Raw genomic sequence first — 25603 nt, forward strand, 5'->3', positions numbered from 1 at the left:
TGTGCAAACTTCCAGATGAGCTAGTTTGAGGAATGGCTAGCAAGTCATTGTGGCTGGAGTGTGGTGCAAAATTAGGGCTATAGTGAGAGAGGATGCTGAAAAGGTAGGCAGGGGTCATGTTGTAATTGGTGGTAGCAAAATGCAGGAAGAGGAACCTGATTGTATAAGTTCTAGTTTAGCCACTTCTTAAGCTACTTCTTAACGTCAAGTAGCTTGACGTTAGCCAAGCTACTAAACTTCTCTGAGGATCAATGTAGTAATATATGCCTCATATACAGTATAACAGTATATACCTCAGTATAACAATATGTATATCTCATCATATAATACCCTTAGGGTTATTTGATGAGTGAATGAAGTACAATGTCTGGTACAGAGTAAGGGCTCAAACACATTACTTTCTTTCTAAATATTTTGGACGTTATTTTCTGAGTGATTGAGGTGTTAAATGGGGAAGAAAAAAGATTAGGTTGCATTTTGGAACATTAACCTGAGAGCAGTGTGGAAAGTGGGTTGGAGGGTGTGAAAACCATATGGGCATTTGGGTGGATATTGCAACCCCAAGGCTGAGACAGTGGAGGTGGAGAGAGGAGGAAAAAGCTTTGAGAGAGCTTGAGTTTCGTAACTCATTGGATGCAGTGATGGAAGGAGAGAGAGAAAATGAAGTAAGCACCAAGATTTCTGGTTAGAGTGACTAGGTAGATGGAACTCTTGTTGCTTGAGAAGAACACAGGAGGAATGGGTGTTGTTGGGGTGATGAAGATTAGGTATCTGGCTTTGGACATCCAGATGGAAATGCCACTGGGCAGATAAATATGGGTCTGGAGACAGTTTGCAGCTGTTAGAGTTGAAACTGGAAGAGATTGCAGGGTTTCAGAGATTGTGTAGAATGTGAAAGGTAGAGGACTAGAGAAGGAATCCTGGAATAGCTGACGAGGCAAGACAACCAGGAGGGCATGGCCAGAGAGTAGAAAGGAAGAGAACGTTTCAGGAAGAGGGAGTGTCCAGCAGGGTCAGAGAAATCCTGGATGTTAATGACGTGAGTGAGCTGGTGGTGCTTAGGAAGAGTGATGTCAGTGGAGTCAGGGGAGTGAGTGGGTGGTGAGGCAGGGAAGATGGGGGAGTGAAAATGCCCCTTAAAAGGTGGAGAGGGGCTTCCCTGGTGGCGCAGTGGTTGCGAGTCCGCCTGCCGATGCAGGGGACACGGGTTCGTGTCCCGGTCCGGGAAGGTCCCACATGCCGCGGAGCGGCTGGGCCCGTGAGCCACAGCTGCTGAGCCTGCACGTCCGGAGCCTATGCTCTGCAACGGAAGAGGCCACAGCAGTGAGAGGCCCGCGTACCGCAAAAAAAAAAAAAAAAAAAAAAAAAAAAAAAGGTGGAGAAAAGTAGAAAGGACCAGATTTCAACTAAACACTCGCAGGTGAGTTCAAATGTTAAAAACCTTGGTATGCCATTAAAAAAAAAAGAAGCCTTTGCATTTGGTGCAGTGTTCCTCAAAATGTAGAGTATGAAATACCTGTGTCACAGTTACCTGGAGCACCAGTTCAAGTGCAGATTTCCAGACTCCAGCTCCATCTTCTAGATCAGAAGCTCTTTGTGTGTATTGTGGGAATCTGCATGTAAAATAAGCTCTTCATTAATTCTGATGTTGACCCAAAGCTGGAGGTCCTCTGTTTAATGAGAGTGCCTTAACTCTCACCTGGAATTCTCAGAAAGCATCTTTGGGCTGAGCCTGTTGAGTTCTGGGGGCTTATCCTGACCCTGCCAGAGATTTTTCAAGTTTTTGAATTACTACAATAAAAAATATGGATAAGCAGCTCTCCTCCCTGTAGTTTGGTGAATGCTTCTTCGTTGTCCCTGATGACAACCAAGGGAAAGTGCCAGGCATGATACCCTTCACATATACAGCAGGCATATACTTTCCCTTTCCCCGATTCCTCTCCCCAGTGTTACATCTGTGATCATCCCAATGTACAAATGTATGCAAGATTATGTAAAGTATTGGACACATCTGAGTTGTTCCTGAGGAAAAAATCGTATGATGTACAACATGATCAGTATGCTAGGACTATGGAATTACTGTGACAGGCCTAACTATCAGCATTTTTAGTCTGAGATTCTTTACTGAAAATAAACATCTGTCTCTGAGATTTTTTTCTGCAGTACAGGAGAATGACAGCTTATAGCTCTATTAAAATAGTTTAAAATGGGCCTGGATATTTGTTCCATCTGATAAAAGAATATATTTATATATGTAAATATTCTCATATGTTGATGTTTATCATTATTAGCAGAAGTTTCTGACCTGTCTTTTTATTCTTTTAGGTCATCCTATGCTGATATGCTGCATGACAAAGACAGGGTAAGTATAGAAGGAAACTGTTATCTTGATGTGGTGTTTGAAACCTTCCATTACAAGAAGGTTAAAAACTTCCCCCAGAGGCATGATGTTAGAATGATGCAGAGAGGCAGTACGGTGTAGTGGTTGGGAAATCAGGAAGCTGGGTCCTACTTCCTGCTCTGTTATTGACTTGAGCGTGACCTTGGAGAAAACATGGGACCTCTGCAGACCTCATTTATTAGAATTTACAGTGAGTGGGCCATACTAACTGATTTCCATGATCTCTAGATAAAAATACTTTGATTACACAGTTTTACCTCGTATAGTCAGTTTGTAATTTTAAAATAAAATCTCTAGAGGTCACTGCAGACTGTATTTTGTAAAGCATATTTGGCTTTCACTGCAGAATTACATTTCAGCTTTTGTCCTTTGTTTCATCTGAGTTTTCTTTGTCTGTTTGAGTAAATGTTAACAGTTCTGGTCTTATGATGGCTAGCAACCCAGGATTTCCTTGTCTACCAGAGTGCTTGACTAGTCAGCCTCATCCAGATGGTTCAGATATTGGGAGGCTTGAAGGAGAAGGATGCAGGGCCACACTTAAAAACTGAGCAGTGCACTGCAGAAAGATCAGGGAACATGGCAGGGCTCGTCATGAGGCTGTGTGGTGTCTCCTTGACCCAGCCCTGGTTAACTGCTCAGCTTGCCTACTTCTTGGTAACACTATGACAGAAGGACCTCCTTCAGCACCATTAGTGTGTAGGCTCCATGGGAGGGGCTAGGTGCCTCTCTAATTTTCGTCAAATATTTGAGTGCCTTTGCTGAGCTGTTGGGGAATTACAGAATGTGGAACAAATATTGTTCCCAGCTTTTGACTAATCCTTTCTAGTTTAATGGTCTTCTTGGACTCGTGGGCCTGTGAGCCTCTCTGATTTTAGTGTCATCTCCAGTGAGGGTCCTTTTTGACCCAGCTTCCAGGGGATTTGGGCAAATGGCATCGTCATCCATCTGGTCAGCCAAGCCAGATGGCGCCCTTTTCCTTATCTGAGCCTGTAGTTGGTTGGTCATCAAATCCTATGGTTCTTTCAACCCCATTGCCTGCTCAGCCGTCATTTACTGGCGTTGGTCCCTCTTCTCCTTCCTCTATACAGCAGCCCAAGGGGTCTTTCTGAAATGCCCATCTGACCATGTTACTCCTCTGTTTAAAACCCTTCAGTGGCCTGTCCCTGCTTTTGAGGTAAAATTCAACCTCCTTGGTGGAACATTCCTGACTCTTCATTATTTACCTCTAACTTCTGTTCTCCCCTCCCCGGTTCTGCACATGAGGAAATGGAGTCAGAAGTTGCTGGTTAGTGGCAGAGTCAATAAAAACATATTTCTCTGTGCTTTTGCATGGTGCCTCACATTTTGTTGTTTTATTTTATTTTTTTTTAGTAAGGTTTTATTTATTTATTATTTATTTATTTTTTTGGCTGCGTTGGGTCTTCGTTACTGCGTGCGAGCTTTCTCTACTTGCAGTGAGTGGGGGCTACTCTTTGTTGTGGTGCGCGGGCTTCTTATTGCAGTGGCTTTTCTTATTGTGGAGCACGGGCTCTAGGCGTGCAGGCTCAGTAGTTGTGACATGCAGGCTCGGTAGTTGTGGCTCACAGGCTCTATAGCACAGGCTCAGTAGTTGTGGCGCACGGGTTAGTTGCCCCGTGGCATGTGGGATCTTCCTGGACCAGGACTAGAACCCATGTCCCCTGCATTAACACGCAGATTCCTAACCACTGTGCCACCAGGGGAGTCCTGTTGTTGTTTTAAAACACTTCCATTATCCCATAAAATTATTTCCTGTTTGTTTGTAATCAATCCTGGTACCCAACTCCCTGGTTGCCCCTGCCTGCCAGGCAACCACTGATAGGTTTTCTGTCTCTATAGTTTTGCCTTTTCTAGAAATTTCATCTAAATGGAATGATATGATATATAGTCTTATGTGTCTTTGTCCCTTCATTCATCATTTGAGGGTCATTCATGTTGAATGTGTCAATATCCATTACTTTTTTTTTTTTGGCCATGTTATGTAGCATGTGGGATCTTAGTTCCCCGATTGAACCCATGCCCCCTGCATTGGGAGCACAGAGTATTAACCATTGGACCTCCAGGGAAGTCCCAATATCCATTCCTTTTTATTGCTGAGTAATACTCCATTATATGGATATACCATGTTTTATCCGTTTACCAATTAACAGACATTTGGATTGTTTCCAGTTTTTGTGTATTTTGAATAGTTTTGTTGTGAACGTTCACATATAAGTCTTTGTGTGGACATGTTTTCATTTCTTTCAGAAAATGTATAAGAGGGACTTCCCTGGTGGTGCAGTGGTTAAGAGTCTGCCTACCAGTGCAGGGGACACGGGTTTGAGCCCTGGTCTGGGAAGATCCCACATGCCGCGGAGCAGCTAAGCCCGTGCGCCACAACTACTGAGCCTGCGCTCTAGAGCCCACGTGCCACAACTACTGAGCCCAAGTGCCGCAACTACTGAAGCCCGTGCGCCTAGAGCCCGTGCTCCGTGACAAGAGAAACCACCGTAGTGAGAAGCCCGTGAACCGCAACAAAGAGTAGCCCCCGCTCGCCGTGACTAGAGAAAGAGCACGCACAGTGACGAAGACCCAAGGCAGCCAAAAATAAATAAATAAATTTAAAAAAAAACAACTACAAAGTTAAATAATGTACACTTAACATATAGACCCAGCAGTTCTACTTTTTTTTTTTTTTTTTGAGGTACGCGGGCCTCTCACTGTTGTGGCCTCTCCTGTTGCGGAGCACAGGCTCCGGACGCGCAGGCTCAGCGGCCATGGCTCACGGGCCCAGCCGCTCCGCGGCATGTGGGATCTTCCTGGACCGGGGCATGAACCCGTGTCTTCTGCATCGTCAGGCGGACTCTCAACCACTGCGCCACCAGGGAAGCCCTCTTATACATTTTAAAAATTTTTATTTATTTATTTATTTTTGGCTACCTTGGGTCTTCGTTGCTGCACGCGGGCTTTCTCTAGTTGTGGTGAGTGGGAGCTACTCTTCGTTGCGGTGCATGAGCTCTGGGTGCATGGGCTCAGTAGTTGTGGCACATGGGCTGTAGAGCGCAGGCTCAGTAGTTGTGGCGCATGGGCTTAGCTGCTCCGCAGCATGTGGGATCTTCCCGGACCAGGGCTCGAACTCATGTCCCCTGCATTGGCAGACAGACTCTTAACCACTGTGCCACCAGGGAAGTTCCTATCTTTGTAGTTTTAATTTCCATTTTTTCTAATGGCTAATGATGTCAAACATCGTTTCATGTGCTTATTTGCTATCCGAATACCTTTTGGTGTGGTCTAGGGTTTTGAACATTAGGTAGGACTCTTGATAGATACTACCAATTGCCTTTTAAGAGGGCTCCAATAGTAGCTTTAAAGTTGGATAATTAATTTTATTTATTTTATATACAGCAGGTTCTTATTAGTTATCTATTTTATACATATTAGTGTATACATGTCAATCCCCGTCTCCCAATTCATCCCCACACCCAGCCCCCCGCCGCTTGCCCCTCTTGGTGTCCATATGTTTGTTCTCTACATCTGTGTCTCTGTTTCTGCCCTGCAAACCGGTTCATCTGCACCATTTTTCTAGATTCAAAGTTGGATAATTAAAAAGTGATAGCTAGGGCTTCCCTGGTGGTGCCGTGGTTGAGAGTCCGCCTGCCGATGCAGGGGACACGGGTTCATGCCCCGGTCCGGGAGGATCCCGCGTGCTGCCGAGCGTCTGGGCCCGTGAGCTGTGGCCGCTGGGCCTGCGCGTCCGGAGCCTGTGCTCCGCAACGGGAGAGGCTGCAGCAGTGAGAGGTCCGCGTACAGCAAAAAAAAAAAAAAAAAAAAAAAAGTGATAGCTAATTTAATGAGTGTTATTAATTTGGAACATATGCAGGCCCTGGTTTACTGTTGAGGGTGCTGCTAATTAGGGTTCTCAGGTGATCAGCTCACTGAAACTCCCAGGCCAGTTCCCAGTCCCACTCTCTTTCTTGTTACCCCACAGGTACAGCTACACAAAGAAAACTGTGCCCTCCTGCTTTTTGGGGATATAGTGTATTTGATGTTCATTTTCCTAGTTCAACAATTCTAACAATTGCCATCCTGATTTTTTTAACTTTTTTTTCCTTTCATCGTGGTAAAAAGCACATAACATAAAATGACATACTGATTTTATCCAAAGCATAAATGCAGTTACTTTAGGAGTCAAATATTTCCGTGAGGCTTATTGTGAAAAATAGCAGTCCCAGGGCTTCCCTGGTGGGGCAGTGGTTAAGAATCCGCCTGCCAATGCAGGGGACACAGGTTTGTGCCCTGGTCCGGGGAAGATCCCATATGCTGCGGAGCAACTAAGCCTGTGCGCCACAACTGCTGAGCCCATGTGCAACAACTACTGGAGCCTGTGTGCCTAGAACCTGTGCTCCACAGCAAGAGAAGCTACCACAATGAGAAGCCCGCGCTCTGCAACGAAGAGTAGCCCCCGCTTGCTGCAATTAGAGAAAGCCTGCGTGCAGCAGCAAAGACCCAGCACAGCCAAAAAATAAATAAATAAAAAATAAATAATTTCTAATAAATAAATAAATAAAATAAAATTGGGTAGACAGAATACACACACACATACAAAAACATGCTGTTTAAAAAAAAAAGAAAAAAAGGGACTTCCCTGGTGGCGCAGTGGTTAAGAACTCGCCTGCCAATGCAGGGGACACAGGTTCGAGCCCTGGTCCGGGAAGATCTCACATACCGCGGAGCAGCTAAGACCATGAGCTACAACTACTGAGCCTGCACTCTAGAGCCCACGAGCCACAACTACTAAAGCCCGTGCGTCTAGAGCTCGTGCTCCACAACAAGAGAAGCCACTGCAATGATAAGCCCGGGCACTACAACGAAGAGTAGCCCCCGCTCACTGCAACTAGAGAAAGCCCACGCTCAGCAACAAAGACCCAACGCAGCCAAAGATAAATAAATAAATAAATATATTTATTAAAAAATAAATAAAGAAGCAGTACCCTGGTGTATCATCTCCCAGACAGTACCTTTTAATAGTTACCTTCAGAGGCAACCTCATTTCTTTTCTTTGAGCTGTTTTATGTTTACTTCCAGATCTAAATAACTATTATCTATTGACTTTCCACTGTGAGAGCTGAGAGTTTGGTATTCTTTCAGCTCCTCCTTCCCACTCGTTCTCTGTTTGTCCCAATGTAGTTATAATTTTTGCTAAATTGATATTCAGTGTTTCAGTAGGCAAGTCACTTAAATTCTTTGTGCCTCTGTTTTCTCATCTGTAAAATAGGGATAACGATAATACCTCCTTTTGAAGGGTTGTGATGAGGTAAACACATAAATGTTCATGTTAGTTAAGATTGTATGTTGACATTATTAGGCATGTGTAAACACTTCACAGTTGAGCTATGCGATATACTTTGATTGCTTTTTCTTTCTTGAATAACTTTATTAATAATTATCTTATTTTTGCTTTGTTTTCTTTTTTTTCTTTACTTTTTGGCCACGCCTTGCTGCTTGCAGGATCTTAAGTTCCCCGACTAGGGATCGAACCCGCGCCCTCGGCAGTAAAAGCGTGGAGTCCTAACCACTGAACTGCCAGGGAATTCCCTTGCTTTGTTTTCTATGTACTCATTCTTTTATGCCCAAACTTTCTCCCAGTAGTATAATTTTCCTTTCTGAAGGAAAGGTCAAAACAATCAGCTATTCTGTCAGTTTCTCTTCTTGGAGATTGTCTCTGGGATCATTTTGCCCTGCTCCAGTCTGGACTGGGTGCCTTCTAGACCTGCTGTGTATCTGTCGTCCTGGGATTCTTGTTTATTGTCTGTAGACTTCCTTCATTCCTCTTTTTTTATTGGGTCTTCCATTTCCTGCATCCCATGTATTCCTCTTTGGTTCCCTCCCTCTTTGGTGAAGCTCATCCTTCCTCACTTTCCTGTGAGAGGGTTTGTGGGAAGTAAGGTTTTTGAGACTTGGCTTGTCCAAAAACTTCTGTATTCTATCCTCACACTTAAGGCTGGATTCTAGTTTGGAAATCACTTCAGAATTTTGACATTATCACTCCATTTTCTTTTTAAGTCTAGTACTATTTTAAAGGCTTTGATATTTTAAACTCTAGTACTATTCGTATTCTTTAAAAGAACCTTTTTGTTATAACATAGACACACAAAACAGTATAAAATGTATATGTATAGTTTAAAGAAGAATAATAAAACAATGCTCATAGACTCACTACTCAGCTTAGGAAATGGAACATTACCATTACTTGGAATTCCTTATGTGTTCCTTGATTGCATTTGTTTTCCTCCTTCCAGAAGTTTCCACCGTCTTGAATTTTGTATCAGTTACTCTCTTGCTTTTCTTTATAGTTTTACCACCTACATATCCTTAAAATATAAATTCTTAGTTTTGCCTGTTTTTGAACTTTATACAATGGAGTCATAATGTGTTTATTCTTTGTGACTTGTCTTTTTGCTCAGCATTGTTTTTGAGATTCATCCATTTTGCATGTAGCTGTAAGTTCATTCATTTTCACTGCTATACAGATTCCATTGTGTAAATACATCACTACTTACCCATTCTTCTGCTGATAGGCTTTGGCGTTGTTTCCAGCTTCCTTCTATTGTAAGTAGTGCTACCTGGAACATTCCAGTAACTGTACTCTGGTGCATATGCTTATTTTTCTCTAGGGTGTGTATACCTGGGAATGGAATTGCTGGCCATCAGCCATCAGGTGTGTCTAGCTCTATGGGTAATGTCAGATTCTTTTCCAAACTAATAGTGCCAGTTTACATTCTCATGTCTTGTGTATTAACCAATTTTTACATCTTTGACAATCTGGTTGGATTGAACTAGTCTCTCACTATAGTTTTAATTTGCATTCCCCTGATCACTGCTGAATGTGAGCTTTTTTCATTTTTCATTGGCTATTCATGTTTCCTCTTTTATGACCTAGTAATTTGTAGGAATTCTTTATATATTCTGGGTACTAACCATTTGTCAGTTACATGTATTGCTGGTCTCTTAGTTTGTGGGGTTTTTTCCACAATACAAGTTCTTAAATTTAATGTCAAATTTATCTTATATTTTCTTTATTGACTGGTGCTTTTTGTCTCATATTTAAGAAATTCTTCCTTTTGCCAAGGGTTTAAAAGCTATTGCTGATAATACTGAATTTCAATTTTTTTTTTTAATAAATTTATTTATTTATTTATTTTTGGCTGCATTGGGTCTTCGTTGCTGTGTGTGGGCTTTCTCTAGTTGCAGCGAGCGGGGGCCACTCCCTGTTGCGGTGCACAGGCTTCTCATTATGGTGGCCTCTCTCACCGTGGAGCATGGGCTCTAGGCACGCGGGCTTCAGCAGTTATGGCTCACAGGCTCTAGAGCGCAGTCTCAGTAGCTGTGGCGCACGGGCTTAGCTGCTCCGCGGCATGTGGGATCTTCCCAGAACAGGGGTTGAACCTGTGTCCCCTGCATTGGCAGGCGGATTCCCAACCACTGCACCACCAGGGAAGCCCTCAATTGTTTTTTATTTACTGATTTGGAATCCTGTAATCTTTCTCAGTTCTCTTAATTCTAATAATTATTTGTAGGTGTTTTGGGTTTTCTTCACACTCGTCTCATATGTGATTAATAATAATTTTCTTTCTTTCTATCTAGATCTTATTTCATTTTTTCTTGCTGTAATGTGTTGGATAGAATCTCCAATATAATGTTCACTTCATATGATTTTGGGTGAATTTATTTGCTAAAGATTGTTTTTAATATCCTTTAATCTCTTTTGTTTATTTACTTATTCGGTTGCATTGGGTCTTTGTTGCTGCACGTGGGCTTTCTCCAGTTGCGGCAAGTCGGGGCTACTCTTCATTGCGGTGCGTGGGCTTCTCATTGCGGTGGCTTCTCTTGTTGTGGAGCACGGGCTCTAGGCGCGTGGGCTTCAGTAGTTGTGGCACATGGGCTTAGTTGCTCTGTGGCATGTGGGATCTTCCCGAACCAGGGATCAAACCCATGTCCCTGCATTGGCAGGCAGATTCTTAACCACTGCGTCACCAGGGAAGTACCCTCCTGGTGGACTCTTTAATCTCTGCAGCATATATACTGATATCACCACCTCATCACCCGCCCTTCATTCCCAGTTTTTGGCTACTTGTACTTCTTTTTCTTCCTTTACCATTTTTTTCCGTTTCTTTTTTGGACTGGTCTTACCAGAGGTTCTTCAAGTTTTTAATCTTTTGAAATAACTAAATTTTATCTTCATTGATTTCTGTTTTATATTTGTTTCCTAATTCATTGATTATTGTTCTTTATTATTTTTATTCATCTACTCATTTGGAGTTTATTTTGCAGCCCTGTTTCTAATTTTTTAGGTGGATGCCTGTCTCATCTTTTGTCTTTTTTTAATGCATTTCTCTCCAAATATTGCTCTTGCCATCCCATGAGTTTTGATATATAGTTTTAAAAAAATTACTCAATTCTAGATTTTTTTTTTAATGCAGACCAAGTGCAGACCTCAGGCCCAGCAGAAATCTGCATTCTTTTTGTTTGTTTGGTTTTGTTTTTTGGCCTTGCCATGCAGTTCGTGGAATCTCAGTTCCCTGACCAGGGATTGAACCTGGGCCATGGCAGTGAAAGCCCAGAATCTTTACCACTAGGACACCAGGGAACTCCCTAGATATTTTCTAATTCCCTTTTGCTTTAGTCTTTTACCTGTGAGTTTAAAATTTCTTAGGATTCAAAAACCTTTTTTCTTTAGTTACATTTTTTTTTTTTTTTTGCGGTATGCGGGCCTCTCACTGCTGTGGCCTCTCCTGCTGCGGAGCACAGACTCCGGATGCGCAGGCCCAGCGGCCATGGCTCACGGGCCCAGCCGCTCTGCGGCATGTGGGATCCTCCTGGACCGGGGCATGAACCCGCGTCCCCTGCATCAGCAGGCGGACTCTCAACCACTGTGCCACCAGGGAAGCCCTTGAGTTATATTTTTGTTATTGAAATTTGTAACTTGATTGTACTGTGGTCAGAGAATATTGCCCTTTTGGTACCAGTCCTGTATCAAAATATCAAAATATAGTCCTGTATTAGTTCATTTTCTACTGCATAACAAATTATCCCCAAACTTAATGGCTTAAAGAGTTATCTCACTTTTTTTAATTAATTAATTTATTTTATTTCTGGCTGCTTTGTGTCTTTGTTGCTGTGCGTGGGCTTTCTCTAGTTGCGGCGAGCAGGGGCTACTCTTCATTGCGGTGCATGGGCTTCTTATTGTGGTGGCTTGTCTTGTTGAGCACGGGCTCTAGGCATGCAGGCTTCAGTAGTTGTGGCATGCAGGCTCAATAGTTGTGACTCTTGGGCTCTAGAGCGCAGGCTCAGTAGTTGTGGCACAGCGGGCTTAGTTGCTTCATGGCATGTGGGATCTTCCCGGACCAGGGCTCGAACCTGTGCCCCCTGCATTGGCAGGCAGATTCTTAACCACTGTGCCACCAGGGAAGTCCGTGTCTCACAGTTTTTGTGGGTCAGAAATCTGGACTCAGCTTAGCTTGAGTTCCCTGCCTCTGGGTCTCTTATAGGCTGTAATCAAGGTGTCAGCTGTTAGGGGAGTCATCTTAAGGCTCAACTCAGGTGAATCCACTTCTAGGTGTTGGCCTCTTTTTCTTCTTTAATATTTATGTATGTATGTATGTATGTATGGCTGCGTCAGGTCTTAGTTGCGGCATGTGGGATCTTCGTTGTGGCACGTGGGCTTCTCTCTAGTTGTGGCCCGTGTGCTCAGTAGTTGCAGTGCATGGGCTTAGTTGCCCCTCAGCATGTGGGATCTTAGTTCCCTGACCAGGAACCCATGTCCCCTGCATTGGAAGGTGGATTCTTAACCACTGGACCATCAGGGAAGTCCATGTTTGGCCTCTTAATATTGCTTACTGACTTGGCAAGGTCATCAGTGCATTTAAACAGATTTACATATATTTACCCCATCATTTTTAGTTATTTTCAACAGAAGGGTCAGGGTACTTAATCGGCCAAACTGTTATAGAGAAAAAAATGTGTCTGCTTAAGCTACTAAGGACCTGAACTAAAAATGAAGAAATGATTTTGTGAGCGGAAAATATTTTTTAGCCCAGGAAGCTGTATGAATTAGAGTCCAGTGAGGAGACCAAAAGCAATGTTATATATTTCAACAGAGGGAATTTAATAGAGGGAATTGGTTACACAGGTGTGGGAGGGCTGGGAGGCACCAGGGTAGCCTAGTGATAGTAATTGCAGAAAGCAGTCCCCTTTCCTAGGGCTGGGGACACAAAGGGAGAAGACTGGGGTTTCCAGAACCTAGATGTGTGGAGGAGAGTTCCTGTGAGGCTAGTGCTCAGATCTCTGAGAGGAATTTCTGCTTGAGTGCTGCTGCTAGCTCTGAAGGGCCCAAGGAGAGCCCTTATGTGGGAAGGAACAAGCTTTCTCCTACCTTCCAGTCACCCTCTAGTTCCCCTGTTGTCCAGTCCTAACAGCTGGAAAGAGGAGAATGTAGTTTGCAGAGCCCTAGCCCCAGCATGTCTAAGCAGAGTATAGAAGAGTGGATGTGACGGGGAGAGACCATCGCTTAATTTAAGAGGTTGACCCAGTGCCCCTGGAGCCTCAGGAGGCCTGCCCAACTCAGCCAGTGTAAGTCACAGAGGTTATAGGGTCATGACTTACACTGCTGCTGCCAACCATGACTTCAGAACTTCGCAAAGCACTTATTTATAAAACTGGTATGAAATAACAACTGTTTCTCCCTTTTTCTTAGAATATGAAATATTACCAAGGTATCCGGGCTGCTGTGAGCAGGGTGAAGGACAAAGGACAGACGGCCTTGGTTCTTGACATTGGCACTGGCACAGGACTCTTGTCAATGATGGCTGTCACGGCTGGTGCTGACTTCTGCTATGCCATTGAGGTGAGGCACACTCTTCACATGTGTGTCCTGTGTCCTACGTGGGAAGTCCTTTGTGTCCCTTGCACTCTGCCCATCTGTTTGTTCACAGACAGACATCCATGCCAAGCACAGGGTCAGGTTTGGAGAACACAGAGATGAATCAGACACAGTTCCTTTCTCCAGGAGCTCATTTTCTTCCCTGAAAACAGTGGTTCTCAGCCTTGGCTGCATGTCAGAATCACTGAGGAAATTTAAAAAAGCTAATGTCTAGTCAGTCGTTGTCATGTCCTCCCCCCACCTACCCATTTTTTTTTTTTTTAAATCAGGGGTGATATTATTATTATTTATTTATTTATTTATTTATTTATTTATTTATTTATTTATTTATTTATTTATGGCTGTGTTGGGTCTTTGTTTCTGTGCAAGGGCTTTCTCTAGTTGTGGCAAGCGGGGGCCACTCTTCATCGCGGTGCGCGGGCCTCTCACTATCGCGGCCTCTCTTGTTGCAGAGCACAGGCTCCAGACGCACAGGCTCAGTAATTGTGGCTCACGGGCCCAGTTGCTCCGCGGCATGTGGGATCTTCCCAGACCAGGGTGCGAACCCGCGTCCCCTGCATTGGCAGGCAGACTCCCAACCACTGCACCATCAGGGAAGCCCCCCATTTTAATTATTATTCTGGGATATGGCCTGGGCATTGGGATTTTTGAATGTGCACCAAAGTTGAGATTACCTTAAAGGTCCCCACAGAGCCAGCCATCTTACTACATTTACCAATAGTTCCGCAGTCTGCCATTTCTTTCCTTTAATAAAGCATTAAACATATATTATTTTTCTGATAATGTAAATAATACATATCCTTATACGAGATTTGGTAAATATAAAATAAAAATAGTGTGTTAACTCAAAGTTAACCATTGTTAAAATTTTGGTGTATTTTCTTCCAAGCTTTTGGGAAAGGGGTCATGTATTTAAGCACTTTGCCCTACAAAATTTGGTTCATATGGTGATTAAGTTGCAGATAACAAAGTCCCAAAATAACAGTGGCTTAAACAGATAGAAGTTTTTTGCTTTCTCACATGAAGTGTAGAGGTCAGCATTCTGGGTGTTCTACCCAGACTCCTTCCAGCTCCCCCGCCACTGCTTGTTTACAGGGTGGCCCTCATGCTTATGGTCTAGAAAGGTAGGCATTTTAGGCTGAGGGAGTACCGTGGTGTGTTTGGGGAAGTGTCATCCAGAGTTGTGGCAGAGGGTTGTCATGGTAGAAAAACACAGAAAGGTGGATTATAGCTAGACTCCGGAAGACCTGAGTGTCTCAATAAAGACTTTTAACTCTAATATCTTGAGTTAGGTGTTCTTAACTTGAGGTAAGAATAATGGGCTTCAGGTCTCCATAAAAGTCCTGAGAGGGGTGTGTGCACGGGTGCGTGCAATTCTGTACACTTGCCTCAGGATTTTATTAAATTGATTAAGAGCCGTTTCTTTGCCTTTGTGGGAGTCTTTGAGCTGATAAAAAGAAATCAGTGTAGACTCAAATAGATTTTTCTTTTTTTTTAATTTTCTTCCAGAAATATTTTAATAAAAATTGGCTATTTCCAAGAAACGCCCACTGCATGCCCACCAATAAAAGGGAACCATAACAAAATAGAAAATTTACCATATGGCTGTGATTTAAATAAAAAAACCTAGTGCACACTCAAGCACACCAGCAAAGTCAAATATTAAAGTTACATTCTTTGTTATGGGCTATGACTAGGATTCTGAAGAGACACTGAAATAAAACTTAATACAAATGCTGAACTATTCAGGTCAAAGAACCTCTACAGAAGCATCTGACCTCAAAGGCATTCCAGTTTGAGACTCAATTTCAGAGTGAGGCATAACAAATGAACACAAGACATACAGCGTGAAAGGAGGGATTCTGTAATTCCCAACATACTCTGAACCTGATAGAACAAATCTACGGTTTTTTTTTTTTTTTTTTTTCTTTGCGGTACGCGGGCCTCTCACTGTTGTGGCCTCTCCCGTTGTGGAGCACAGGCTCCGGAAGCGCAGGCTCAGCGGCCATGGCTCACGGGCCCAGCCGCTCCGCGGCATGTGGGATCTTCCCGGACCGGGGCACGAACCCGTGTTCCCTGCATCGGCAGGCGGACTCTCAACCACTGCGCCACCAGGGAAGCCCTGGAGAGGAACATTTATTCGCTGTTCTTGAACCCTTTGATCCCTCTGAGGCCTCTGCAGTGGAATTGAATTTGAGATTGAGGCTTAGACTCTGGACGAGGCTGTGAAGCTGGTACTTTAACAGCATGAGGTGGTATCCCAGTAACTGGAATAGCTCCACTGGGTGGAAGGTTCTTGCTGGTCACAGATGTCCAAGAAAAGGTTCTCAAGTCCTTCTGCACTGTCTGGGCTATGTCTGCAGGCGCTGGAGAAGAACTCTTCTGAGCATCCTCAGGAGCAGTTTCTTCCAGTACTGGCTCAGACTTTTCCTCTTGGACTTCAGACACAGGTTCTTGCTCCGGTTCTGGTTCAGGATCAGGCTCTGGTTCAGCAACAGGTTCTTCTAAATGTTCTTCTAAGTCATTGCTGACAGTTTGATCATAGAAAGTTCCAGAATCATCAGGTACCACCTCAGGTGTCTGCTGTCTTTCTTCAGGTTCCTCTACTTCTTCAGATTCTTCCTCAGGCTCAGGGACAAAGCCACCAAAGACCTCATCTTGGTATCTGAAGATATCATTGTGAACATAGAACTTATTTTCAGTAGAGCTCTCAGGAGCAAGGACAAAGGTCTGCATGAATCTCCTTAAAGCCTGGGTGTTATTAGAGAGCAAGCCCATCACCTGGACCACCACACGGTCATTCAGAGTGGCATGAGCATCAACATGACAGATATTAGAGTGGCAATTGGTGAAGTTTTGTGACATCACTTTCCTATGGATTTCTTTCTGTCCCTAGACTGCATCTGCTGGCTTTCCATTTGAATCCAATCCCGCATGGACATAAGAAGAGTTCTTTCCATAAAATCTGTGTAACATGTCTGGGGCCTGGTTCAGCAGTGTGTAATACTGTCTCACAAATTCCCGCCTGACCAGCAGGGGACTAGGCTTCTCCATAACCATTGCTTTGGTCGATTCAGCCTGCACGGCTGAGCGGGAGAGGAGCAAGCTCTGCTCCACAGCACGGCAAAAAACAAAAAACTCAACTAGATTTTATTATCTTTGTAAATGAAGAAACTAAGACCCATAGAGTTTAAAGATGTAAGTCCCACAGTTAATAAGTAGGAGAGCTAGACCTGGAGCTTGGTCTTTTTAGTTCCTGATATGGTGCTGACTCCACATTGGTAGCTTTGATGGCAGGGTGTGCATGTATGTGAGAGTTAGTTTTCTAGTGTGGGTGTCTGGGGTGGAGGCAGGGATGCCATTGACTGGTAAGAGGAACTCAGAGGAAGATAACTTACTTTGTAGGAAAGACAATGCATTTCATTTTGGACGTGTTGAGTATGAGAGAGACAGGTCTTGTGGCAGGAGCCAGTATATATGTGGACTGCTAATTAAAAATATAGGGTGAGAACATACTTTTCGATAGAATTGGTAGGACTGTACTCTTAGGTTTTTCCATATTTTTACATCACTTACCTGGATTTCTAATTCTCTTGCTACTCTCGCCTGTGACTCTCAGACCTCTTCCATTTGATTCTTGACATCTTATGGTGGCCTCCCAGTTTTTGTTTTAGTGACTACCTGTTTGATCCTCTGTTCTTGTCTGTGGATTGCCCTGTGGTTTCAGCTCTGCCTGAGCTGCATGGCAACAGGAAAGACAGGTGCAGAAGAAAGAGTGAGAGAGAACCTGCTGGTCCCTATAGACGGAAGTCTGAACCTTGAGAGAGTTGCATATATAGTGGATTTGGGATTCACTTGCTAAAGATGTGACAGGTGAAGCTGGCAGTGTAGGAGGCTGTCCACGGAGAGAGAGTACACTGAAAAGAGCAGACCTTGGAACACACCTATGTTCAGGGGGCTGAGGGAAGAAGAGTGGCCATAAAGTCAAGTTCAGACAGACACGAAGAGACCCTAGAGGGTAGGGGCAGACTGCATAGAAATCGTGAGAAAGAGGGAGTGGTCAGTCGGTGTGGATGTTATAGAGCAGCACTGTCCGATAGAACTTTCTGATGTTGAAAATCTTCTATGGCTCTACTGGCCAGTATGCTGGTCCCTAGCCACATGTGGCTGCTGAGCACTTGAAATGTGACTAGTAGGCCTGAGGAACTGAATTTTGGAATTTTATTCAGTTTTCATTTACATTTAAATAGCTACATATGGCTACTGTATTAGCGCAGGTGTAGAAATTGAGCAGGATGAGGACTGAGAAAGCTGTGGGTTGGCAGCGAGGAGGTTATTGGTGACCCCCCTTTAGGTGATATTTTCAGGAGAGTAAGGTTGAGGAATGGATGGAATATAAGAAATCACAGACATTGACTGTAGGCTTCTCTTTTAGTACATTTGAAAAGGAAGGAATATTTAGGGAAGGTGCATTGGGTTACAGTGATTTCTGTGGCAAATGCCTTGAAAACAAAGCATGGTCCTGGCTTCCTCTCTTTCTTTCTCCTTTTTAAGGGCAAAAAGAACTTTCTAGGCATCTCTAGCAGACTTCTCTTTAGGTATCATTGGCCAGAATAAGGTTAAATGCCATTTAACTTACCTCATTGACCTTAGACCAGACAGATGCACCACTTGAAAGAAGGTCAGTTCCCCAAACTGATTTGAGGGCCAGGAGAGGACACAGAATGATGTTGGGAAGTCAGCTTCAGTGTTCATTCCAGATAGTGTTTGGGGTGAGTTCTTGAGTTCTTGGTGGCTGAGGAGGAGGCTGTGAATGACAGAGCCTGAAGGGTCAGTGGAAGAGATGAATGATAAGTCAGGAGGCAGGAGGGCTGAGAGGATGGTGTGAGCTTGTGATACTTCTGGGGTGGAGGTAAACTGATAGGTGAGAACTGAGGGTTTGAGGCCCTCAAACTATGAATACATCAAAACCATCAAGCCAGAGATTAGAAATAATTTGAAACAGATTGTGAAGATTTTTTTTTCCTAGCTGAGCACATATGCATTCTTTATAGAAGAATATAGCATTTCCCTTTTGACTATAATAAAAGAAATACGTGATCACGGCAGAAAATATGGGTGATGCAGAAAAGGTCTTAGAAAAAAATGGAAATCTTGTCATCGTGACCAGGCACTTTATCATTTTCAAAAATTTCCTTTCTCTGTGTGTGGCCGCATGTGCATCTGTATGTTTTATGCAGTGACGTGGTTGGAGCTGTGCAATCTAAGTTGGGCAGGCTGGAAAGTAAGAGTTGGAGAAACTTATGTTTAGGGACATGTGAAGGGTTCAGGGAAGACTTCTGTTGGGGGGGATTTGTGCTGCCCTGGAAAGTTGGGTTTGCTTGCAGGTGGGAGTAGGGCAGGGAAAGCTCAGGCTTGCCTCCTGCACAATGAGGACATCCGCGTGGCTGTAGCGTTGGTTGTGTGTGTGTATGTGTGTATCGGGTGGAGGGTGTGGGAGGGGAGTAAGGCTGGGTAAAGTAAGGTGGTCCACATTTTGGAGGGCCTCAAATACCGTAAGAAAATATAGGCTGTGTTCTGCTAGCAGTAGGGATTTGAGACAGTTTTGAGCAGGAGAGTAACCTGCTGCTCACACTTAACATCTACTACAGTTACAGTCTCACTTTCCTCTAGAGAGCGCATACACTTCCTGTCCCAGTTCACAGATCATGGTTTTGTGAGGCAAGTCCCCTTCCTGGTTCCCTCTAGCATAGCACTGGCACCTGCCATCCTTACTAGGTAGTGCAGCCTCCTTGGGAGCCCCCTGCATCCCTCCTGTGCCTGACATGTAATGGGAAGGCCCAGCTGCAAGTTAAACCCAGCGGAATTTCATCCTTTTGTATTCATTTCCAAGACACACATTTGGAGAAGTATTTAAGTTACATAGATGAAGTCTTGTTTATTTATCAACTGAACCCAAATCAGCCCAGTGAAGTATTTTGCCTGTATCAAATGGTAACAAAGGTACATTTTGTGTATTCAGGAAGAAATTCTGTAGTGTAGGCCTCTTTTAGTACAAGTCATAGGACCAGAATCAAGGCATATCTTGGGTTTTAGGATGTTATTTAATTTATTGCTCATTTTTACTTGGGTTTTGTCTCTAATTTTTAGGTTTTCAAACCTATGGCTGATGCTGCTGTAAAGATTGTGGAGAAAAATGGCTTCAGTGATAAGATTAAGATTATCAACAAGCATTCCACTGAGGTGACCATAGGGCCAGGTAAGATCAACACATCCTGTGTCAAAAGCTTTACTTGCTCTTGTAGGAGAGAGGAAAAGGTTTATTCTAGTTTGTGGAATAGATGTACCCAGGTAATCACAGAGACTGGGGCCTCTCCATGTGCTGATCTGAAGATAAGCACTTTGCTTTTCTGTTAGTTTATTTCTCTACTAGTTAAAACAAATCAGGAATGAGTAAACCAGAGCTAATCAAGTATAAGAGTGGTGATGCAAACAAATGAAACCTTTTGCTTAAGCAAGTTGGAATTCAAAATTTATCTGAATTTTGAGTTTTATCAGATAGAAGTAAAACTAAGTTGATAGTAGAAAGAGGTTTGCTTAGTTCCGATATCCTGTCTCAGTATCCAGTGTGAGAGATTTGCCTGTGTAGCTCGGTCTTTCCAGGTTTTCAGAATATTTTTTATAGTTTAGGAATTTGAATCAGACTTCTAACATTTCACATGCCACTGATACTGGAAGAGCACAGTGGACAAGAAGCTTCTAGGGGGACTTCCCTGGTGGTACAGTGGTTAAGAATCCACCTGCCAATGCAGCGGACACAGGTTCAAGCCCTGATCCAGGAAGATCCCACATGCCACGGAGCAACTAAACCCGTGCGCAACAACTACTGAGCCTGCGCTCTAGACCCCGCGAACCACAACTACTGAGCCCGTGAGCCACAGTTACTGAGCCTGTGTGCAACAACTACTGAAGCCTGTGCACCTAGAGCCCGTGCTCCGCAACAAGTGAAGCCACTGCAATGAGAAGCCTGTGCACCGCAACGAAGAATAGCCCCCGCTTGCCACAACTAGAGAAAGCCCACAACTAGAGAAAGCCTGTGTGCTTTCTCCTATTGAGAAAGCTCCCCTAGCTCCCCCTATTGAGAACCCTTGTTCTAAGCAAGCTTTAGCCATACTAGTACAGTGTGACCTTTCTGGGGTCTCTGCTGAATGCCTGGGCACTGGCTAATCAGAACTAGAATGTTTCTTAGTCCTCTGAGCTCTGGCAGTTGTTCAGCTTATAGCTACATGGTCATCCTTTGCCCGGCCTTCTGGAGACTTAGCCTGTGTGTGTGTGAATATAGTCAGTAAGAGACATGAGGGGAACCCTCTGCAGATTTCTGAAGCCCTTTTTCTGTGTAACTTCCTGTCCGGCTCTCTCCCTGAAGTGTAGCCTCCTCCACTCCCTTGAACTCTTTGCTGTCTCCTTATTCAGCAAGACACTTTGCTTGGCTTCTCACTCTGTGTACCGAGTACCATGGTCTGGAAAGTGCCTGCTGGCTAGAAGCCAGGGCAGTAGTAGGGGTCACTTTGTTTCCCATTGTTCAACATCTAAAACCACTTGTTTCATATGTTTTGCAAGGTTTTCTAGTTGATTATGGTGGTGGATAAGTCTGATCCCAGTTACTCCATTTTGGCCCGAGATCTTGAGAGAGCGGAGACTCACCTGCCGAGCAGCCTTTGCCGTGTCACTCACTCTGTGCTCTGCCCTGTGCCTCCTCCAGGCTGTGTGTTGTTCACGCCAGCCCCCTCTTATGTTTCTTAATATTTTTCTATGTAGTGCTTATGACTGCAATAATGAAGTAATTATGTAATTATGTATTTAATGTCTGTATCCCCACACAGCTGAAGCATCCTGAGCTCATGGACTGTGTAGTCTTATTAATATTAATTCCATTCCATAACTTGGCACAGGGCCTGGCACATGAAAGAATTCAGTCATATTTGTTTAGTGAGTAGATTGTCAGCTTTGCTTGGTCCTTAACCCCTTGTAAATGGGACTTTGTTTCTACTTCTTCAACTTGACAAGTGGCTTCCTCACTGCCCGGGCTGATGGTCTTTTCCCTGCTTTACAAACACTGCAGCTTTGGTACTTCTGCCATTGAGTCCTTCTGAAAACTCTCCCTTCCCAGGCCTCAGTGACATCTCCCAGTCTTGGTTGTCCTTTGCAGCTTCCTTTTTGCTCCCAAATGCATATTTCCAAGCTTCTGTTCTGAGCCCTTTTAAAAAATGGCATCTGAGTTTGTTGCCTATTCCCCAGAGATGGATTACATGCTGAGACGTGTAGCAGCCAACTTGGGGTGGCACTTATTCATTCATCCAGTCATTTGGTGAAGACTTCTGAGGCACCTGGGGTAACTGCCCCTCCTCTGGCCCTGCACCCTCTGTACCCTTATACATTAGTACTCAACAGGCTCTCAAAAAGTATTTGTTGAAATTCATTAGATCATAAAGCTTTATTTTTGAAGAAGATTTGGGCAATAAATCATTTTAAGTTACATAATTGGCTTAAAAATTATTCAGAAGGTAGAATTGGTAGGGCTTGGTGATTGATTAGATGTAGGGTGACAAAAAGGGAGGAATCAAGAATTTAGCTAACATTTGCTGACTGTTACTGGGTGCTCAGCATTGTTCTAGGCGCTGGGGTGCAGTGGTGAACAGGCCAGTCAGGGTTCCTGTTCTGGAGCTGGTCAGTGATGCCCAGGTTTCAGGACTGTGTGACTGGTGATGCTGTTCATTGAGAAGAAATGTTGGACAGAGAAGCAGGTGTGTGCAAGTGGGGTGGTTGGCTTAGTATGGGACAGTGTATTTCAGTTGGAGTTTGGCATGATATCAGAGAGGATGGGCAGTGACCCAGGAGGGTGGTCTCTGTGCCAGGAGACAGAAGTTTCTTCTCAGCCTCCTTTCACGTTGTGCTGCCATTGAGGACACGTGTACTTCATAGGAACTGGATAGGTTTTACCTTTGTTATTTGAAACACCACCAGGTGAAGCAGATCTTGTAACCTACCACTCTTTTACAGATGAGGTGACTTATGGTCAGGACTGAGGGTTCAGGGCTAGAAAGTGGGATCCAGGCCCAGCTCTCCATGACTCAAGGCTCAAGCTCCCTCTACTGCGTCCTTCTTTGAACCTCTTAATGCTGCTCTTTCTCACTTCATCTGTGATACTTGTCTTCTGTGTAGGGAAGATGAGTGGGCTTTGTCAAATTGTAATTCATGAGCCATTAGGAGTGTTTACAGTTAATTCTCCATGATGAATACCCCTTCCAAAGTCAGTTTTATCTGGGCTCATTAAAAATTGTAATTGTAGAAGTAATATTACTTTACATTATATTATAGAGGTTTAAAAAATAGAGTTAACAGAAAGACCTTCCATAATCCTACTGTCCTTAAAAAACTATTATTTGGGGGATTGTTTGGTAGCAAGAAACTAACTTAATTAAGGGGGATTTAGTGTAAGGAACTGGGGTTTCTGAATCCTGGATCTCAGTTGTATCATTGCGTATCAGTGGAATCAACCTCTCTCTTGCTTTAGTTTTCTCCCCCTCTCTGCAGCCTAGAAATATCTGAAGTACCAGCATTCAGTTTTGCTTTTCAAATAATTTTTGCTAATTTAATAGTTAATAGTTTAATTGTTTGTATCTCTCTAATTGCTAATAAGAATAAAAATTTTTTCATGTATTTGATTGATTTGCTTTCTGTTTTGAATTGTCTATTTGTATTTTTGCCTGGTTTTCTTCTTGGGTGTTTGTAGTTTTCTTATCAGTTTTACAAGTCCCTTGCATTATTAAACATACAGAAAAATTGATAGAGTAGTATGGTGAACACCCATGTTCTCTTAACCAGGACTTAGAAGTCACTCGTTAGCATTTTGATGTATACGTGTTATGTCAATGTGGATTTTATTTTATTTTATTTTTTCTGAACCGTTGAAAAGTCAGTTGCAGACATGATGACACTTCTAAATACTTCAGCATATGTATGTGCTTTCAATTTTAGTGACCTATTAACCTTTTATCTTTTACATATTTGCTGTTAATATTTGTTCCAATCTGTTGCTTGCTTCTGACTCTTTCCTTTTGTTTCTCAGATGGTGACATGCCATGCCGTGCCAACATCCTGATCACGGAGCTGTTTGACACGGAACTGATTGGGGAGGGAGCACTGCCCTCCTATGAACACGCACACAGGCATCTCGTGCAGGTAGGGGACTGAGGGCCTCCTTCGGGCAAATTGCTGTGATCTCAGTTGACTCACACAGCTCTCATTGACACACCACGCTCTACATAGCCTGAGCCCTCAGTGCCTCTCTGTACACCTTAGGGCAACCTTTGATTCCTACGAGATTCTAACTGTCCTCAATTATGACTCTGTGCCTCTTGAATGCCACGTCTTAGTAGGTTAGAGTCAAAAGACTAGAAACTATCTTCAAATTGAATTCAGCAAACATTCTTTTAATGTCACCTGTGTGTAAGGTGTTCTAGCATCCAGGGAGAAGTATAAGCCATTCTTCTTGCTTCTATATCCACACTAGTCAGCAGTGGTAAGGACTTGATGGGCCAGATGGAGAGGTAGGCAGAAGCACCACTGACATTTGGTTTAGGGCTGGTGGAAAAGGTCAAGGCTCAGGAAGGAGATGAGGGCATATGTGGAGAGGGTGGAATTTGGAAAGGCACTGAGGAAAAGGAGAGATGTCCCAGGTGGAGGACCTGTTTGGTAGGTCAGTGGGAACACCAGCCTAAGGTGCTTGTAAGCTAATGTGGAGAATGGGGTGGAGGATAGAAGACCTTGAATGCCAGGCTGTTCCAGATGAAGGAGTTTGGGTGGTGATAATCTTTGGCAGGTTTTTGTTTTTTTAATAAATTTGTTTGTTTGTTTTTATTTTTGGCTGTGTTGGGTCTTCGTTGCAGTGCACAGGCTTTTCTCTAGTTGCGGTGAGTGGGGGCTACTTTTCCTTGTGGTGCTCAGGCTTCTCATTGCGGTGGCTTCTCTTGTTGTGGAGCATGGGCTCTAGGCACGCAGGCTTCAGTAGTTGTGGCACACAGGCTCAGTAGTTGGGGCTTGCGGGCTCTTGAGCACAGGCTCAGTAGCTGTGGCCACAGGCTTAGCTGCTCCACAGCATTTGGGATCTTCCCAGGCCAGGGTTTGAACCCATGTCCCCTGCATTGGCAGGCAGATGCTTAACCACTGCACCACCAGGGAAGCCCCAACAGTTGTTTTGAGAAGGGAGAGATATGCTGAAAATTTTAGCTCAGAGATGTTGGTCTTGCTTTTTTATGAACATAAACTGGGAGGTGGAGACTCAGAGGCAAAGGCCGGCTGGGGAGGTGTGAGTGTTTGCTGCTTCTGCTGGCACCTGCCATGTGGGCACTGTTCACATGAGCCCGTAACTGTCTTGGCCCGGTATTCTTTTGAGGGGTACTTAGTACCCCTGGAGTGAGGAAGGGGGCTCCTTCCAAGGCATTTGGGGCCCGCGTCCACATTACTCATGAGGTCAGCATGTGATGGTGATCGTCCTCCAGCTCCCCATCCTGCGTGAGATGTCTTGTCTCCAAAATGCAAAATTCTTCCTAGTAACTTTGGTAGAAATTATTTCTATTTCTCCACATTAAAACCATCAATTAGATGAATCCCTGAAATAGAGAACAAGGATATTCAGAATTATGTTAATGTTGTTCAATTTGTCTTTCTCTAATTCATCTAGTAATTAAAAGGTGCACAGGCAGCCGTCCTCAGCTTCCTCTCCCAGCTGGCCCGTAGCAGCCAGGTGTGCACTGTCCACTCTAATCACTGTCCCCATCTGCCGAGCTTGAGTCTCAGCTTGAAGGAGCTATGGCGGCACACAGTCTCCATTACCCTGTCCCTTTTCCTGCCACATTGGAGGTCATGGAACTGGGGTGCTGGAGTGTCTGACAGATAGTCCATGTGGTATTGCAGTGACCCAGGAATTGATCTCAGAAGACACATTTATTGGTGCCTTCATTTTGCAGAGCCTTTTCTGAGTACCAAGAATATGAGGGTGAGCTCCTGGGGAGGCAGGTAGGTGGGCAGGTGGTCACAGTACAGTTTGAGGTCCACGCTGATGGTGGTCGGTGGGGTGAGGTCCTGCCCCTCTGGTGGGAGAAGGCGGGGAGGTTGGGGAAGATGAAGCATGAGCTGAGTCAGTCTTGAGAGTGAGCAGGGTTTGGCCTGGCAGCTGGGGGGAGTCGCGGCAGAGGAGGTCAGCC

The 25603-nt window shown here is 44.1% G+C and overlaps 1 protein-coding gene and 1 pseudogene across 9 annotated transcripts in view; one reads left to right on the forward strand and one right to left on the reverse strand.

Annotated features, from left to right (window-relative positions):
- PRMT7 (protein arginine methyltransferase 7) overlaps positions 1-25603 on the forward strand; it is a 49199-nt gene that overhangs the window by 4657 nt on the left and 18939 nt on the right. For 7 of the 9 annotated variants that reach the window (XR_009537316.1, XM_060132632.1, XM_060132633.1 and 4 more), the window contains exons 3-6: positions 2326-2362; positions 13152-13301; positions 19488-19596; positions 23467-23579. Coding sequence is in view for 8 of the 9 variants with exons in the window: in XM_060132632.1 (XP_059988615.1) it covers positions 2326-2362; positions 13152-13301; positions 19488-19596; positions 23467-23579 (409 nt within the window). In the remaining variant the exon portion in view is untranslated. Of the gene's footprint in view, positions 1-1214; positions 1421-2325; positions 2363-10100; positions 10118-13151; positions 13302-19487; positions 19597-23466; positions 23580-25603 lie in introns of those variants that run through there. The other 2 variants (XM_060132627.1, XM_060132631.1) reach the window with 2 other exon arrangements.
- LOC132510155 (ras GTPase-activating protein-binding protein 1-like) lies at positions 14389-16397 on the reverse strand (annotated as a pseudogene).

The sequence above is a fragment of the Lagenorhynchus albirostris genome, chromosome 19, assembly GCF_949774975.1.
Source record: "Lagenorhynchus albirostris chromosome 19, mLagAlb1.1, whole genome shotgun sequence".
NCBI classification, from domain to species: Eukaryota; Metazoa; Chordata; class Mammalia; order Artiodactyla; family Delphinidae; genus Lagenorhynchus; species Lagenorhynchus albirostris.